This window comes from Gopherus flavomarginatus, chromosome 10, assembly GCF_025201925.1.
Source record: "Gopherus flavomarginatus isolate rGopFla2 chromosome 10, rGopFla2.mat.asm, whole genome shotgun sequence".
In the NCBI taxonomy this organism is placed as follows: domain Eukaryota; kingdom Metazoa; phylum Chordata; order Testudines; family Testudinidae; genus Gopherus; species Gopherus flavomarginatus.
The window spans coordinates 26192137-26211903 of record NC_066626.1 but is presented as its reverse complement, the minus strand read 5'-3'; the positions used below and the strand labels follow the sequence as shown (position 1 = coordinate 26211903).

General features: G+C 40.7%; 1 protein-coding gene across 4 annotated transcripts in view; it reads right to left on the bottom strand.

Moving 5' to 3' along the window:
• HECW2 (HECT, C2 and WW domain containing E3 ubiquitin protein ligase 2) overlaps positions 1 to 19767 on the bottom strand; it is a 255307-nt gene that overhangs the window by 21266 nt on the left and 214274 nt on the right. For all 4 annotated transcript variants that reach the window (XM_050969456.1, XM_050969458.1, XM_050969457.1 and 1 more), the window contains 3 exons: positions 18284 to 18393; positions 11065 to 11185; positions 8002 to 8115 (listed from right to left, as the gene is read on the bottom strand). In XM_050969456.1, coding sequence (XP_050825413.1) covers positions 8002 to 8115; positions 11065 to 11185; positions 18284 to 18393 — 345 coding nt within the window. The remainder of the gene's footprint in view (positions 1 to 8001; positions 8116 to 11064; positions 11186 to 18283; positions 18394 to 19767) is intronic.

Below are 19767 nucleotides of genomic sequence, written 5' to 3'. Positions count from 1 at the left end.
CTCGATCCCGTGAGAAGTGTCATGTAGGTGAACTCCTATGCCCGCATGGAGCCTAACTGAAGTGGAGTAGTTTGCAGGATTGGGGCCTAAGTGACACACAGCCTTCATGGAAGACCCTTGCTAAGTCTATATTGGTCTCTTGAGAATAACTTGATCAATGGTATCAAATCAAGTCATTTTGGAGAAGCTAAAGGGAAAGCAGAAATCCCTTCTTATATACAGCACACAACAAAAGAGCTATCATTAAACCTACACATATAAGCATCTGACAAGTCAAGGACAGAAATGAAAAACCAATCATATTATATCCTTGCAGAGGGGAAGCAATTCAAAGTTATATTCTCCTTTAGAAAGAAAATCTCAAATTACTTTAATGCTTCATCTTTCTCGGACTCTCTCTCTCCTTTCAGGACTTTCACCCTATCAAATTAGTTTGTTTTTCATTAAAAAAGCTGGGAGTTATTTAGATTCTTTATTTATTAGAAACTATAATTTTGAATTAGTAGAACCTGAAGGAAATGCATTCTCCAGGTGACATGTAATTGCACTCAAATTGGGAAGACAGAAGCCTCATTGCTGAAATAGTATTGAGACAAATTACTGTCGTGCCACTCCTCCCAGGGTCACGAATGAAGTGAATCAAATGTAAGGGGATGTCTACACTGGAAACGTCAAAGTGCTGCTGCAGGAACGCTCCCAGTGCTCCTAGTAATCCACTTCCACGAGGGGATTAGCTCCAAGTGCTGGGAGCCTGTCTACACTAGCGCTTTAAAGTGCTCAGACTTGTTGCGCTCATGGGGGTGATTTTTCACATCCTTGAGCCAACAAGTTAGAGCGCTATAACATGTAAGTGTAGACAAGCCCTAAGACTAATACCGCTATAGCAGTGAATGAAAAACTGGGGAGTTTCCCACTGGGAAGAGACATTATTATAGCCCTAAAGGAGAGATATAAAGCACCTCTATAGCCTAAGGATTTCAGACACTGATCCTCTTTAGTCTTAGTGTCAGGATAATGTAGACATAGAAAGGCAAGAGACTAAACTTGAAAGGACAATCTGTATGTCTTACGATAATTATCCAATGCACACAGTTAATATACAACATCTAACGTATAGAATATACTTCATCTAATCTATAGAATGAGACATGCTTTGCACCGTATATGTGTGTGGGGGTTTCCTCTTATTTTGATTTAATACCTAAAATATAAAAATGTACATATCCTTGCCTCTGGGCATCTATGTCCTTTTTTCAAATATACAATAATAAATTAACATTTAGCAGGATAATGCTTCTCAGGCACATAAAAAATATGGGGATGGTAGTTTAATATAAAAAGAGTTTATATTAAAATATATAATATTCCACCCTTTTCCAAAAATGCTGGCCATTCTATTCCCTTGTGCAAAAGCCTGAGCAAACAGATCAGTTTTTAATGTGCTCAGAAGCTCAAACAATTGGTTATATTTTAGACCAAGGTGTGGCCTGGATTCCAAAGATGAGAGGCCCCTGAGAATGCCCTGCCAGCAGCTCTTTCTCATTCAAACTGAAGGAGTGTCACTGCTCACTGTAAATGTATGGCACAAATAGAGAAAAAGTCTCTGAAACGGGCAATTCTCTAGACTGGTCATTCAGGGACTTGTATGTCAAAATTAACATCTTAGTATCTCACCTGGAAAACCAAAGAGGAGCTCACGCAAATCACAGAATCATAGAAGATTATGGTTGGAAGAGACCTCAACAGCTCATCTAGTCCAACCCCCCTGCTCAGAGCAGGACCAACACCAACTAAATCATCCCAACCAGGGCTTTGTCAAGCCAGGCCTTAAAAACCTCTAAGGATGGAGATTCCACCACCTCCCTAGGTAACCTATTCCAGTGCTTCACTACCCTCCTAGTGAAATACTGTTTCCTAATATCCAACATAGACCTCCACTGCAACTTGAGACCATTGCTCCTTGTTTTTTCATCTGCCACCACCGAGAACAGCCGAGCTCCATCCTCTTTGAAACTCCCTTTCAGGTAGTTGAAGGCTGCTATCAAATCCCCCCTCACTCTTCTCTTCAGCAGACTAAACAAGCCCAGTTCCCTCAGCCTCTCCTCATAAGTTATGTGCCCCTTCCACCTGATCATTTTCATTGCCCTCTGATGAACTGTCTACAATTTGTCCACATACCTGAGCACTAGTATAATATGTTCACAGTGCAAAACCCTGCTTAGTGAGCAGGCTCCCATGTTCTGCCCTAGCTCAGTTTCTGAATGGATTTAAGGTGTGAGCCCACTTTGCAGTGTGCACAGTGCACTGCAGTAGTCTAAACTCAAGATGACAAAGGTAAAGATGATATTGAGAAGTCCATGTAAGAAAGAAAAGGTCACAACCACCTTGAATGCTGGCTGATACCTGGTGGTTAAACATCAGTTTCACATCCTCCACCATACCAGGTTTGCTTTCTCCCCACTATTAATATCCTCTCAGTATTTTCTGCATTGAGCTTCAGCCAAGTAGCTCTTATCCATGCCCCAATCTCCACCAGACAAAGGGCAAAACACTCATTCGCTTCAGCTCAGGAAAAAAGATGGCCTTGTACTGACACTTAGGTGATTGAGGTTCAGTTCCTGACTGTGACATAGATTTCCTATGTGACTTGGGCAAGACATTTAGCCCTGGTTCCCCATTTGTAAAATATGGAAACGAATACTTCCCTCACAGAAGGGATTATGAAGATAAATTCGTCGAAGTTTTACTTCACCAAAGATACTATGATGTTGAGGGCCATGTAAATACCTACAAAGATACAGAGCCAGGTGACACGAGTACACTGAAGACAATGTAACCAAGGTGGTTTTGTTTGTTTTGTTTTGTTTTTTACTAACCGTCCCAATAGCCTCAGATACTCATTAAATAAGAAGTGTGGCCAGATAGACCCCCCTGTAGTATTCCACAGGAGAGCTCCCGCTCACGTACTAATGGTGCAAAACAACACTTTGGGATTTGACAGAAAGTAATGGACACCTATTCCTTAGAGTCTTTGTTTCTGCTAGGGTTCCATGGATGTCTACACTACTTTACCACCAAGGGTTACCAAAGGCAGCTGACAGACCTAATATAAACCGAGGCACTCAATCCCAGGAGGAGGGATAGCTCAGTGGTCTGAGCATTAGTCTGCTAAACCCGGGGTTGTGAGCTCAATCCTTGAGGGGGCCACTTAGGGATTGGAGCAAAAAATTGGTTCTGCTAGTGAAGGCAGGGGACTGGACTTGATGACCTTTCAAGGTCCCTTTCAGTTCTAGGAGCCTGATATATCTCCTATTATTATTATCCCTCACTAGGAGATTTCATCCATCAAAGCAGTCTCCACGTTATGCCCAAGCCTGCAACCAGATTGTCAAGGAAATCTGAGGGATCTAGATACCATGCGAGTTTTCTTGCCATAGCCTTTTCAGTAATATTACACAGAAATGGAAGATGAGATAAAGAACAATAGTTAGCAATGACGGTTTCTTGAGCAATGGATGTACAAATGCTTTCTTAAGGTAGGCAAGCAACCCATCCTCCCTAATTGAAACTCTCAATCTCCACCAGCAATTGGCCCAGCTCTTCCCCACTGGCCTTCCCCAAACAAGAAGGACAATAAGAGTTGTTTGCAGTGTTATTGTAGCTGTGTGGGTCCCAGGATATTTGTGGCATAAAGTTCCCTCCATTACCTTAATGAGTGACACTGACTGAAACCCAAGCACAGAAGTCCTTAGTCCCCATCAACGTACAACTCCAGCCTCACAGATGCCACCGGTTCAGTATGAACCTGGGCAATTTTGTCCATCAAGTAATGTAATTTTTCCTCACAATGGGAGGAACACAATACAGTTAGCGAGCAAGGACAGCTCAGACTATCTGCATCGTTCAGCACCCACAAAAAAACTACTAATGAAGATGATGCTGATGCTATCGCGGCAGAGACTCTCCTTTGCCTCCTACACATCCACGTCACAAGAATGCAAAAAATCTATTGCACAAATCTTCAGTAAAAGACATCTGCCATTAGCACTCTGCCAGTCATCTCTACAACTTCAGTTGTTGCTTGCCATCTATAAGCCCAGCGTATGACCTGTGGGGATGAAGTTGGGAAGAGAAGGTTTACAGATCACTGTCAAGTTGAGAATGAAGCTATGAATGCTCTTTCTGAAGGAAAAATACTCTCTCTCAGTCATTTGGAAGCATTTAGGTTCCATTAACATCTTAGAGTGGAGTATCAAAGCTGGTTTCTCACATGGATAGGAGAGGTGTGTCCACCCTCAAATTGTAGAAGGAAAGGATAGTTCCATGCGATGGGCAAATTTCCAATTGCTCGATCTCTAATCCCAGCCCAAACACCCGATCAAGAATATGGTCAGCTATAGGAGTTGGGCCTCTAAATTTCTGAGATAATATCATGGCAGTAGTAGCCATGAAATCCCAGGATAAAATATAACTTTTGTGTTTTATCTAATTCTAGCATTTCCATCCAGCTGCTTTCATATATAAAGTTAATATGACTCATATCAGATAGATCATTCATTACATTCCTGTTCTGTCAGTCAGGGTTGACCCACAACTAAAGACTTGGCACAAGAATGAAAAAAACTCCATACAATAGTCACTCAGCCACACAACAGCTGCAACCAGACGCATTTGGGTATTCAAATGTAGAAGTACTGTGGTTGGCAGCATGTTTCAGTTCTCTTGGGGAGGAGTGTTAGGCATTTTAAACTACCACCCTCTCATGCAAGGCAGCTGTTTGATATGCAGAACAGACTGTAGCAGCAGGACCTTTTGATATAGTTAGATGCTTGTTATTTTCAAAGTCACCTTCATCAGTGCTAAATAAGCATTGACGGTATAAATGCAAAGAACAGCCAGAGAGTAAGAAATAAAGTAAAATAATTTGTCATGTTATGATCTCTTTAGACTAAACAGTTCTTTGAACTTAAATCATGGGTGAGATTCTGTGCAGTGCTTCTAACAAGAGCTGGGAATATTAAGTTAACTTTAAGCCATCTGTGCACCTTCCTAGTCCTGGGCTGTCAGGAGACTAATTTAGACAGTCCAGAGGGCCCTTCTGAATTACGGTAGCCTCCTGGGCCAATCTATGGACCACAGTGCTTCCCAGAGCCTTCACAGTCATGTATACTGCGGCCTGGCTCGGGCACATCCTCTGCACCAGGACTTGCAAAAGGATCTTGGGAGTCAACCTCCACAGTGTCTGCACCAAGGGAATCCACCCCCCGCTGCCACTGGGGCTTTTATGGCTTGTTTATAGACTGATGATACTGTTGATGTCGCTATTGATAGCAAATCCAGGCTCTAAAACTATTCCGTTTTAAACTATCCCTTTTTTACCAAGGCCAAATATTAAAAAAAAAAAAAAAAAAAAGTATCTGGCCCCAAAAGCCAAATGTTTGGCTGGAAAATCATGAAATGTAAAAAACTAATCTATTTGGGGTTTATTTTATTTGCTTTGAGATTTTGATTCTTTCCTGCAACCATGAGGACTAGAACTTACTTTAAAAAAAATAGTAAAATGGAGATTCTCATATTATCTCATAATTCCAGGAACTGGGGCTTTATAAGAAAAAACATAAAATATTGTAAGACTCATGATAAAATTGTCTGAATGGCAACAGTGCGGTTTAAATTACCCCAAGCAGAGTTAATCAAAATGTTCTCATATACATTCATTGGGGACTTCATTACCTATTTCTTTATGACTTATATTTACAGCATTACAAATGGATGAGGAACAGAAATATAAAACCAAATTACTGTCCAATTATCAAACAATAGTTTAGCCTGCATTTAAAAAGAGAGTGTGTGTGTGGGGGGAGGGGGGTAGAACATGCTTCTTTCAAAATTTCTCCTACTATTTCTTTTCCTTCCCCCACAGATGCATCCTCCTATATCTAACTGAATGAGCCGTTCTGCATGGTTCACATCCTTGCACCTTCTGTGCTGAGAGAGTTGTTTGCATACATCCTCTCACCACTCAAAACTGGATCAAATGATTGTATAAAGTTGAGATTAGTCATTTTGATTTGATGTTACTCATAAAATAACTCATTCTTTTCCTCAAAGAAAGGCATCTTGCACAGAGGTGGCCATCAGGGGAGAAAGGAATGGTGTGTGTAACGTGCTTTCCTCATCCAGGCCACTCTTCATCTTGTCATTTTGCATTTTGAAAAGCAAAAACCTGACATGATCTGATCTGGAAGAAGACAATCTACTGACTTTAGTTTTATTTTCTTATTGTATTTTTTCAGCTCTTCCTCTCCCCTTCTCCCACTCTCTCATGTATGATTTGCAATCATTTTTCATATATTTCAAATTTGGGTGAAGCTGCTAGTAGTAAAAACAAAGGCTGATATAAGCTCAATCAAAACACCTTAATCCTGCCATTCCAGTTCTGGGTTTTTCTTGGATCAAGAGTACCTATCAATCTGAATGGTGCCAGGCAGTACGGTGATATTATGTATGTGAACAAGCCCACACTTGCAGCTAGGGTGAGACCCTACCACATTTTACCTGAAAACTTTGACTAGGTCATATTAAAACTTGGCCGTAGAGGATGAACTTTAAACACACTACAGAGTTTAGAGACCTATTTTGCAACAGCTCCCTTAAAGACAGTGCAAAAATCTCTGAAATACAAATGAATGAAATTCAGTGTATGTTTACAGTCATTACAGTTTTAATCATGTTCATAAAAGGTCAGACATGAACAACTAGTCATGTTCAAGCATGTTTCCAATAATTGTGTGTACACAAATCAGGTCTGAAAATTCAAATTAATCTGCATGTTTTGCCATTTGAAAATCAGACCTTTGGTTAAATCGTCATGCCAGCACCTGGCCTAACAGCTCGGCAAGGCAGAGGTCAGGTTGTGATGTGGCTGTGGAACCTACTTCAGTTTATTGGCTGAAGCAGCCCTCTATGCCCCTTACACATCACTACCACAACATGAAGGATAAACAGAGGATCCACAAAGTGGCAAATCCTCTGGATATGCTCTCCCACAACCTACCTCCTGCCACCACCACCTATCTTCTGAGTACTGTCATACCAGGAGCCACTGCAATGCAGGGCTTGGTGCTGAGCATTAGATATGCATTCCCTTCCACAGCTGAACTGTGTTGGATTACACTGCCAGGAGCCCCTGGGCAGTGGTCAAGATTTGTCTCTTTGTGTCTAATGAAATAATACATTATAAAAGGCTTTAAGAACTGATGGAGGGGAAGGGGGAAGAAAAAAGCAATACATTGTTCAAAGTTTCATTTGGATAAAGGAGCTCTGACCAAATTCCTAACCTGGCCTCATAATGCAAACCACGTAAATGTTACAACATATCAGCATTCAGTCAGCTGCAGGCTAACCATTTGCTGCATGGCTGTGGAATATTAGAAACACTTGTTTATTTAACAAATAGCAACAGACTAGTTGTGTCTGAAAGTTTTATTTGCGACAAAGGACCTGACTCTGATAGGTGGCCATGGCTCTTAATTCCCGTTGATTTCAATGGGAGTTGAGGGTGCAGAGCAATTGGAATGACTGGCCCTTTAGTCCATCCTGTATTTAACTCCCACCAATCAAAAAAACCTCTTATCTTGCGGCATGCATAGGAAAACACTGGTAGAGATGAAAGAAATAGAAACTAAATGACAACTAAGTTTGGGTCTGTTTGCTTCCTTAGTGACACACTGAAGTATATACTGGTTACAGCAGAAATGCCACATACACATAGAGATACACGCTAAAAAAAAAAAAGCTGCATGACCAAGAGCATCACAATGAATGATTTGGCTTTGTGAAGTGTGAACAGCTGCAGGTTCTAGGCTTATGTATGTGGCATTTCCTGATGACAATCCTTCCTCTTTCCACTCTAGACCGCAGCAGTACGGTAAAATAGCCAAGCACAGCTGCAAACATAGTTGATTAATGTGTTCATGCCCACTTCCCTGTTCTACTCACCCTTCTTCTCCAACAAATGTGACATAGAGTTTACTTCTCTGCAGGTCTTTTCTTGAGTAACCCATAATCTGATTGAAGGCATCTTCCAGCAAGTGGTCTCTCCTGATGATTAATCTGCACAGCGAGATAAATTTTAAACACAGTAATTCACAAAGGTGAACTGCAGATGAAAACACATAGTTACACTGGATGGTAACTGTGCAGGATAATGGATACAAACAATATTTAATCTCCTCTTTATACAACCATTTGATCCAGATTTAGCAGCTAATATCTGTTAGCTTATGTGATTCTTGGATATACTTTAGAATTCAATACAATATCTCTCACATAAAGAAACAGTATTTTACATTTTTCAAGTCCAGTTCTCATTTACACAAAGTCTGCTTTGCACCATTCTGGCTGCATGAAGCGGTTTTGAAGTGGGCATTTAAATCCACTCTAAAAGCTGTTTACCATGCCAGGGCTGTGTAAAGTGCCCTTAAGGAAAATGAGAATCTGGCTCTTCAACTAAAGCAATATAGTGCAAGGCAAAAGGTAAAATTTGATGGAAGGGGCTGCATTGACAGCCCCGGAGTTTAATATCCTGTATTTATGCACAGAAGAGGTACAGCTGGACAGCAAGCAATGCCAATTGGAGTGGCAAATGGTCTTCAGAGCAGAATTTGGTACTAAATGAAAAAAATGTAATGCCTTAGTTACTGGAAAATTTGTAGAAGAAAAACTCAAGGGTCTGGAATAATGGCCAAAGTCCTACACAGAACGGAACATTTATGTCCATGGCCAAAATATGTTCATGAAGCATTGGATTCCCCTAGGGAGAAGAGGGGGAAGAATAGGAGGAAATATAACCACCTTAAATTGTGTTACTAATTATTCCTACCTGTCATATCAAAGTGGCTATAGTAGTATATTATTTGCAAAAGTTCAAACACCATAGAAACAACATTTAATTACAAAGTGGCCTATTTGTATAAAAATAAACTATTGTTTGGTTTCTCTTGCTTAAAACCTCATGGTATGATGGTAAATACTATCAGAAATATACCTGTAGTTCACAAACCCAGAAAAACAAGGTAACAGGAGCATGTATATATCATAGACCTTATAGCTAGCAATGGCTACCCTCTTGCACAAGCTATTTGCCAAACTGCTCTGTGCAGCACTTTTTTACAGCTTATTTTTTAGTTTTTAATCCATTACATTATAGGTGAGCACTTCCATTTAAATCCTTTTTCAGTTGTTGATAATTTTAAGAAATGTTCACCAGAAATGATCAGGGGCTGGACTCTGCCCAAAGGTGAAAATTTTTGGAAAATTTACATAAGAACATAAGAAGAGCCATACTGAGTCAGACCAAAGGTCCATCTAGCCCAGTATCCAGTCTTCCAATAGTGGCCAATGCTAGGTGTTCCAGAGGGAATGAACAGAACAGATAATCATCAAGTGATCCATTCCCTGTAGCTCATTCCCAGCTTCTGGCAAACAGACTAGGGATGCTATCCCGGCCCATCCTGCCTAATAGCCATTGATGGTCTATCCTCCATGAACTTATCTAGTTCTTTTTTTTGAGCAAAAATGGTTAAGTGGCAAAGAAAAATACACCTTGCCCTTCCTAAATGCAGTGATTTAAAAAAAAATAGCTCCAGTGCCACAGTGATTGGAGCTAGAAAACTAGAATCAGGCAGGAAGATGGTTCTTTGGGAGAAAGTTATCTTTTCCACTAAAAGTAGGTTTTTAGTTGGCTAACTTATGGGAGTTTTAGGATCACAGTTGGTGCATGGCACAGAATTTATTTTTAAATCAGACAAATATCATGTGATGATTATCTCTTAACATAATAGTTCTATCACACGGTGGCTGGACCCAGTACATGATGTAGGTCCAATCTCATGTATGCCAAAGCAGGTGCCCAATTAAGAGGGCAGCAGCTGGGGGCTATAAAGGATTAGGGAAAGACCCAGTGAGGGGAAATCCCAGTAAATTAGAGTAAACTGGTTCAGTCAGGACAGGAAGATGAGAGCTACTAGAGACCCAGAAACTAGAGGAGTCCCAGAAGGAAGCAGAGGGTGGTTCCCAAGAGAAAGTTCCTGAGCCAGGGCTGGAGAGGGTTGAAGGCAGGAGGAGCAGGAGCAGCAGCAGGAATTGCCTGCTGTCTCTCAGTCGGACAGCCAGAACCAATGGTCGGAGAGGACTGAAGGCAGCGGAGCTGTGGAGGAGCTTACCCACTGACATTTCCAGGGCTGGAGAGCTGAACCCATTTCCAGGAGCTGTGAGAGGGCCAGTGGGAGTGAGGGAAGCTCCCCTGGCAAGGATGTTCATAGGAGAGAGGCTGTGGGGGTTCCCGCTGGGAAGAGCAGGGTTGCACTCGGGTTGGAAGGGCAGGGGCGGCTGTCCTGGTACAAGGACAGGAGAGGACTGAGAGCCCTGACACCATCAAAGGTGCCAGTGTGTGGTATGGGGGAAATTGAGGGATGAAATGTCTTGTATTTTAATAACTACTTGCACTGGGGACTTCATGTCTGGAACTTCTGTTATGGATTATTTGGTTTTACATTGTTGTAATAAACCAGCCCCAAGAAGTTTCAAATTCTTTGGAATGCAATAATATTTAATTATGCAAATTCTGCCCAGTAAAGATTCTGTATCTACACAAAGATGAATCATATGAACCTACATTTATTTTTGTGGCTGGGCAAGACAAAAGAATATAGAGTTATTTCAACTTGCCCCACAGTGACTGATACAATGGAAGTGGCCCAACTGTTCCCTGTTTCTTTGAGTGCTGCTCTTCAAAGGACTTTCTGCCACTGCAGTAGCATTAATGTGCATATGAAGATACTACAGTAGGAGGTAACATGGGGAAGAGATGCTTTAAATGTGCTCTCTGCTGTGAGTGAGATGGCTTTGACTGCCTTATAACACACTTCAAATTTAATTCAACGAGTGCAAGAATCCATCATGTTACCAATGGGATTCCCAGAGGAAAGAGGTTCTTACACTGGCAAGGAAAGAAGTTCTGCCTCTGAGATAAACCCTATTTGATAAGATGCTTCTACATACTTTAATTTCCCTGGCCCTTGTCCATATCCTTTAGTCTCCAGCTTCCTGTAGAAGTTCCTCAGTTTGGCTTCAAAATCTCTTTTATAAGGTGCTGGAGCTCTGGCATTAGCACGCTGAGTACCTGCAGCAAACAACAAGCAGAAAATGAACTGCAGCTATGCAAAGGATCACATTCCAGCTCTGACTGAAAAGAAGGTTCTTTGCTGACCGAAAGCATAGACACATTTGGTTTCTTTTAAAATCCTAGTTTATAAGCTGATAAGAGATCCGTGTCTCCATGCCTGCTGTAGGGTTAGCTGTTTTTGATTGCTCTTTGTTTGTCCAACGGCTTCACCACTTTAGAATAAGTCCTAAAACGCTGAAGCCATCCAAAGCACCCATCCCCTCACCCCACCCCCACAAAACCAAACGAACAAACTGGAAGAGACCCAACTTTTGTTTAGCATATGTACATTTTATGAATACCGGTGTTTGACTACTAAAATGATGCATCTTCTTTCAATGCATGGAGTTTCTCACTTTACTGAGGAGAGGATACTGTGGAAACATTTACTCAGAGAAGTACAACAAAGGAGAAGAATACCGGGAGAGAGGAAAGACTGAAGACCTTTCTCTTCATTCAAATGTCTGCGTCAAATGAATGGCTCTACTAAGCTTCTTTCAGATATGACTCTAAAAGGTGAATTCATTTTTTGAGATACAAGTTTAAGGACCGGTTCTTTAAAGAGAGACAGATATCTGTATGCCAAAAAAAAAATTGCATATCCACCTACAGTTCTATGCACAGTTATTGCAAATTGGGCAAATAAATCACTGATACTAATGTGACAGGCGGGGGGGGGAGGGATTTATCTCACCTCCCTCCTAATTGAGCTGTGTAGCCAGGGGTACCTTCTTGTGTTTAGTCCAGTCTAGTTTTAAACATCTCAGTCAATGAACTTCCTCTACTTCCCTCGAAAGACTATTCCACAGCCCAAAAGTTTTCATTGCAAGAAGGTGCCCTCAGATTCAGCCTACATTTTGCCTTTTTAATTTCATTCTCATACCCCATCTTACTTAAAACTTTAAATAATTCCTCTCCCTCTTTGGCTCTAGATCATTGAAATATATAGTTCAAAATATACCTGGAAGGTTGACATTTCCTACACCTAAGAATATGGCTAGGCTCCTAACTACTCATTTGTGAGTAAACTGATGTGTGCATGCAATTGGCTTTAAAGCTATTTATAAGTAAAATATCAGCTAGTTCAGTATATCACTTTTCTTTTCTCTCCTTGTATAAGGCTAACCCAGCAGAGGGGGTGTCATTACTGTGGAGGCAATGTGCCTGGCTTTCAGCAAGGGAAAGGGGGAAGAGGAGGAGCAGGGAGTTTGCTCAGATTCTAAATGGGAGGGGGCTGTGCTCAGAGACTCTGACAAGTAGGCTGGGGTGAGGAAGCAGCTTGCAGGGTGGAGTGGATGAGGTAGCATCCTCATCCTCTGGGCCGGAACTGCTGGAAGAAGCTGTGTACTCAGTCTCTGGGCAGCTGTGGGAGAGGTAGAGGAAATTGTTTCTCATATCGGTCAACAACTAATGCCATGCATGGGTCCCTTAAAGAATCCCAAGTGTTTCCCTGTCACCAGAAGGATAGTGGTGGGAGTAGTGCATGTGAGAGGAATTCAAGCCCTTCAGGAAAGTTTATCAGAAAGCTGTGTTTTTGTAGTCCTTCCCTCAGCCACTCAACCTATCAGAACTAATAATCCATGCCCCATCCTCAGAAGCCAGGCAGAACATGTGTGTGTCCTGAAAGTCAAAAGACTGGACTCTGAGGGAGAACACTGCAGGAGATCTTTGGAGTTCCAGGAGACATGTGCAGAACATCTCTGGAAAATTAAACCATAGACATCAAATGAACCTCCTGTAGCTGTTCATATTTTAATGAGTATTCCAGGTGCTTCCTGCTGGACCTCTCTGTTGAATACTCTAAAATATGTAGCCATTTAAATATATACAGTCCATTAACTGATGTCCTCCCCATCATTTGTTTATTTGGAGATTATTTTGAGGTGGTTGGAGGGAGGTACAATTATAGCTCACCAAAGAACGTGACAAACCCATCCTTTCATCTGCATTGCGGTAACAGCCCCCAAAGGAAACTTTTGCTAAAAGATACATCATGGTAAATAAATAAAACTGGTAACATATTGCTTCATGGTTCAAAAATTACCAAGAAATTATTCTGTCAGCACATGACAAACTCTCACTGCAAATCAGCTGCAATTGCCAAGAAATTCCTGGGCAATTATAGCAATTACTTCCACCCTGTGAACCAAAAGTGTTAGGGGAGGGGAAGGGCTACAAAAACCACAAATGATATGGGTAATCAGGCTGAAGTCTCAAACAGATTATAGTCTCCAAAAGAGATAGAGAGAGTAATTTCGTGACTATTTGTGTCCTTTAATGGAAGAGCACAGTAGCTGAAGAGGTCTGTAACTAAGGTTACTGATCAAAACACTGACTTGATCCCTATTATAACTGTATCCTCTGCATTCAGAAATCTTCTTTTAATTTGACACCACCACATTTTAGGATACATGGATATTAATCAAGTCCTATAAAGTTAAACATCACATTCACAGCAAAGCCAGCAAGTTCAGCCTGATTAGTGTCACTGCAAGAAATTCAAAAGGAATTAAAAAAGATAACCCCCTTGCTGTACAGAGTAGCTCGTCTGGCAATACAAAACAGATAGAGCCCCAGTAGAAATGATGACCTGTTTCAAAGATCTGTCCTTAAAAAGTCACAGGGTGTCATCCACAAAAACAAATGACTGATAGGCCCATTACATGTGTTTTCTATTTATCTTTTTGCGTTTGTTAGAACAGAGATTGCAACTGTAAGAAAAATTAATCTAAAATCTTCACATTTCAATATTTAGGTCTCAGTTCAGGAAAGCAATTAAGCATGTATTTAGTGCTTTTCTGGATAAGGATGACAATAATTATGTGTTTCACCTTAAACAGGTGCTTTATATACTTTGCTGAATCCGGGCCCTCATCAGGGTGTTTGGTGAAATGAGAACTGAGAGGCTAGAATCCCTTCTGATCATAGTTTGCAGCAGCAATAAGGTGCATGTATATGGATGTTCATTTTTTCTTGCTTCTTAACAAACAAGAAATAGCTTCTACGCGAACAGTAGCTGCCACAAATGTAAGCAACAACAGTAACACTAGCTGTGGATGTACATTTCACAGCTGTTCAGAACAGAGTAGTTATCAAAACAGTCATGAAAAACTCAGCGCAAACTGCTGTCTTGCCCTTCACAGGTGCATGCCATGGAGTAGCGTGAGAAAGAGGGATGTAGGAGCAGCCTCTATATCGCTAGTGCCCTTTTGCCAATGCTGAATACTATACAGGTAAACGCTGATTATCAAGATTCTCAGGATACAGACAAAGCTTTGGATAAACAGAATACACATTTCATATGAAATACAAATAACATGTGGATAATTGGAATTTAACTGTATTGATGTAGATACAAATGTAGCCTGTCATTCTCCATAGCCCTAGGATGGGAGTGACAAGTTAAAATGGGGGCATGACCAGACTTAAGTGTGCCTGCTAGTCACCAGCAGCAGCAGGCATTTTTGAGAGCATGCACCGCTCCTCTCTTTGGGAGGCAAGGGAGCAAGATACTCCCCATTGCACTCTTGAGGTGTTCTATTTTTGCGTATTCTGAGGAAGCCAAATGCCTCAAAGCACCTTCGCTCGGACACTACAGCTCCGTACCTTCACTCCCCAAAGCACGTCAAAGATTTCCAGTTCGATCACATCACTTTTTTTTGTTGGGGGGGGGGCGGGCAAAAAGCAGATTTTGTACATCCAGCTCTATCAGGGCAGATTAGGACCCATTAACAGGTCTGTTGGAAAGTTAGGGGGCCTTATCCATTGCAAACCATTTAGGATTCCTAAATCCTCTTAGAAGATTTTATTAAAACAACAAAATCTAATGAGAAGGACCCCCTCAAGAGAATTTTACACCTATTATACCCCTCCTGCCAACCCAGTTCATGGACTGTGTGGAGATATCCAGCACTTAAATTTGTGCCAGAGATGATCCCCAGCACCTCTGGGCTTGGCAGTTCATAGCCCCATCACCTCTGGCTCACCACATCAGTTATGAAAGTGTAAAAAAAAAAAAAAAAACCTGCTTGAGCCCCGGCACCTCTTTCATTACAAATTAAAGACTGGAGAGTAGTAGCATTCGTTCTACAGCAACAAAATCCATATTAAGAGTGAAATGAATCACATTTCATGATGATCACCTGGAACCTTCAGATAGTGCAGCATGCAACAGCCTGCCGGGTTAGCAAAACTTCTTGCAGGGAGAACTTTATGACCGTGCTCTGTGACCTGGACTGGCTTCTGACTGGGTTCCACATAAGTTCAAGGTATTGGTTTGAGCTACAAAAGGCAAATGCTTCAGACCCTTGCTGTTTTAGAGATCACCATTCTCCCAGCAGAACGCCACCATTGAGATAGGCTGAAGAGCTCAGGCTGACAGCGCCCTGCTGGAAGGGCAGTGGTAGCAGGATGTTTTCAGTAAAGAGTCCCCACCTTGGGTCCCACAGAACCCAGACTTTTGACTTTTAGGACACACACATGCTACCCTAGGCTTGTGAGAATGGGGCGTGGATTATTAGTTCTGTTGGGATGAGTGCAAGACTACAAAAACACAACATTCTGATCACCTTTCTTATGGGCTTGAATTTTCCAGGTGTGGTCTTGTCTCAGCCCACATTTTTCATCTTACTTATTTATCACTATTCCTTTCCAATAAAATAAGGCCAACTATATCTGAAAACATCAAACTGCTGTATGTGGACCTCAGAGGAGAAAACAGGCTTTGCTTCATTTGAAATAATTTAGTCTGAATTAACTAAATTATTAATCACTATTTAAACATGCACAGATATTGTCACTAAGTTCTAAAGTGTACGTTTGCAGACAGATATATTTAGTGTGTGCACAGTCATCTAGCCAAGTGATGGCATCTTCAATGGCATGATGCAGTTCTTCTAGGCCACCGCCGAACCTAGTCAGCAGGCATTCATTGACAGTGTGTGTCATCGTCTGTGTTGTGCCGCAGCTGCATAGAGGGCTGTCACGAAAGCCTCAGCAATACTGGATGACTGCACAGAGACCTTGCCCGTTTGGAACCTGTTCAACAGGGACGATTGGCAACGGGGCAGGTCAAAACCAGGCGGGCAGATTGTAGGGTTGGCGATGAGGGACTGATTGGGAATTATGACAGATCCATTCCTCTCGCCAGAATGTTTCCACCCTAACATCCTGGCATGGCAGATGAGACCATAATGGGCGACGTGACGGCAAATGTGCAGCTGGTAGTTTCAAACGATCATTGTGCAGCAGCAGGCTTGAGTTGCACTATGCACACTCTTAAACACATGGTAAGTGACAGCAGTCTGACTTTGTATAACTGTTGTCACCCCCCCTTATTCCTCAGCCCTCTAGGCTTTGGTGCCCCAGTGTGAACCCTTTCAAATCAGTTGGAAACAAGTTTTGCCAGTTTGAACACATATTTTTCTTATTGTCAAATCTCATTGTGAGCCCAAGACAAGTTTCCAGTTTGAGAGGTTCATGCCCCAGCACGCTAGTTTGCTAGAATCAGAAATAGGATTAGGCCTTAGTTCTGCTGCAGCAACAGAGCTCTGATCTCAAGAAAACTGGGATATAATTATGTGAAGCAAAATGTAAATTAATAATGACAGCAGCATTACAAAAATACTGTAATGAGATTATTATAGTATTGTGATGAAACTAATACTTTGGGGGATTACAACAGTTACTAGGCCACGGTGTGCTGTGTGCAGTAGAAATAAAATTTTCAGAGGTGCTAAAATGACTTAGGTACCTAATTCTCATTGCTAAACGATGGCACTTAGGTTTATAAGTGCCTAAGTCCCATTTTCAAAGGTGATTCAGGCACTTAAGAGCCTAAGTCATGTGTTTTGAAAAGGTTATCCTTGTTAATAGCAGGCCTATGAAATGAGGCTGCCATACAACTATTGTATTTCAATTTGTTTGCAAAGAGAATCCCCAAACCCATTGAAAAAAAATTTACAGCAGTATTAAGTAAACTTACCATGCCTTGCAAGAAAATAAGAAGCAGACCTATCAGAATAGTGTACTATTATTTCCCCTTTAAGAACAAGAATACCACCAATGAATTTTTTTTAATTTTCCTTTTCAAAAATATGTTTCCAACAATGTTTTTAAAGTAAATCTTAGTGCTCATGAAAGATATTATACTGACATCCTTACAGGCTGTTCTACAGAATGTGGACTGCATGGGCAGGGGCAGTGTAAGCTACAGCACACTTTCCAAGACCCTGAACTGGAAAGATCATCTCTCAGGGTGACAGGGTATTTTAGTTTCCTCATTTGTGTTGTGAAGTCAATGGGACTACTCACATGCTTAAAGCTAAGCTTGGGCTTAAGTGCTTTGCTGGGTCAGGACCTCAATCTCTAACTACTCTGGTGAAAACGCTCACAAGAGTGCCAATTACCACCACTTTCAGTGGTGGGTTTTGTGATGAGGAACCCTACCAGAACTGGACTGAGAACACCAACTTATTTCAAAAGGCCACCAAGACACTATAGTCTGTAAAGAATCCATCAAATAAACCTCTGCAGTCAGATCAGCAGTGCTACGACCTCCAATAAATACAGTCATTTAGACATTATTTACAGACTAAAGAGCAATAATCATGGAAATTAAACTCCATACACATAGCTATATGTTCCTACTGCATATGAAAATGAGACTACACTCTTCAGAATTGGAGAGTAAATAATAATGTTTCATTTACATTATTTGTATACTTTTGTTGTGTAACTTCAACCTCTGTTGGACTACAGTGGATTCTCATTATCTCCCTGTCTAGGACCTCATCATCTGGAAAGACTTTCATGTTTTACAAAAAAAGGGCTCTTCTGAGAAACATCATGCAGAACTAAATCTGTCAATATAATGAAGTAATTATAGAAAAAGTTGTCCAACAGCCAAAGAATTCCTTTTCTGCTTTTGTTCAGAGGCTAAAATCCTGGTCTCAGTGAAGTCAATGACAAAACTCTTATTCCCTGGTCTTATTGGTCCACACTAAATATCTGAAATTGCTCTATAAAGATCCCACTGTAAACGTCAACAAAATTTACCTGGAGAGTTCTGAGGTGAGGATACTGGAGAACCTCTTGGGGACTGGCAATAACTGGGATGAAGTAAGGCATGTGGCGGCACGTATGACATTATTTCTTCTTCGAACAAACTGGTAAAAAGGAGCAAAGAGGAGAAAACAGAAGATGTTTATCTGAGCCAAGGATATTTTCTACTTTCTAGCAATAGCTGTGGCCTTCAAAGCCAGCCTGGTTTTTAGAAAGTCACTCACCTATCTCCCATGTGCATGCTCAGAATGCAAAAAAGGAAGGGGTTTGTTGCCCTTCTTTCAATGTTATCTCCGTATAACAAGGGCTGGAATCTTGCAAGTGACTGTGAAGTCACAGTTTGTAGTGTTGTGTGTGACATCTCAATGTGATGATGTGTATTTGTTTTCAAAACTAAGGCCCATGTATTTAATGAACCCTTTAAAAGTTACATTGTTGTATACTTCTGCTTACATATTTTCCCTGCCAACACACCATTAACATTCATGGCACTGTCCTGTACAAATATGTGTAATACTGTACATAAGAACAGAGACAAATACTCTGAACTTCTCGTGTAATCAATCGTGTGAATTGGCTTAGTGAACTGAACAATATACACTTTAGTCTACTAGAAATAAATGCTTCATTTATTCTTACTAAACACGTCAGGCACAGAGAAAAATGTATCATATAGAGTTTTCACCAGGTTAGGCTTCAGTATGCCTCACCATTTTTCTGTGATTTTAAAATGTTTTCTAGGAAGTACAGTGTAACTTTCACAGCCTGAAACACTGAAATATCTCTAATTTAGATACCATTTAATAGTTCATAGTGGTGCTGTCAAACAATTAAAAATAATCACAATTATTTGCGAGATTAAAAAATAGTTGTGATTAATCACTTTTAACTGCATTGTTAAACAATAACAGAATACCAATTTAAACTCAGTATGGAAGCATATCCTCTAGAATGGTGGTCAAAGTATGAAGGGGCATATGAAAGTTTAGAATACCTGGCAAGTAAATACCTTACAACACCAGCTACAACGTCATGTGAATGCCTGTTCTCACTTTCAGGTGACATTGTAAATAAGAAGGTGGCAACATTATCTCCTGCAAATGTAAACAAACTTGTCTGTCTTAGCAATTGGCTGAACGAGAAGTAGGACTGAGTGGACTGGAAGGCTCTAAAGTTTTACATTGTTTTGTTTTTGAGTGCAGTTATGTAAAATAATAATTTTACATTTGTAAGTTGCATTTTCATGATAAAGAGTCTGCACTACAGTAGTACAGTAGAACTGAAAAATATTATTCCTTTTGTTTATCATTTTTACAGTGCAAATATTTGTAATAAAAATATAAAGTGAGCACTGTACACTTTGTATTCTGTGTTGTAACTGAAATCAATATATTTGAAAATGTAAAAAAATCCAAAAATATTTATAATAAATTTAAACTGGTATTCTATTATTGTTTAACAGTGGGGCTGTCAAACGA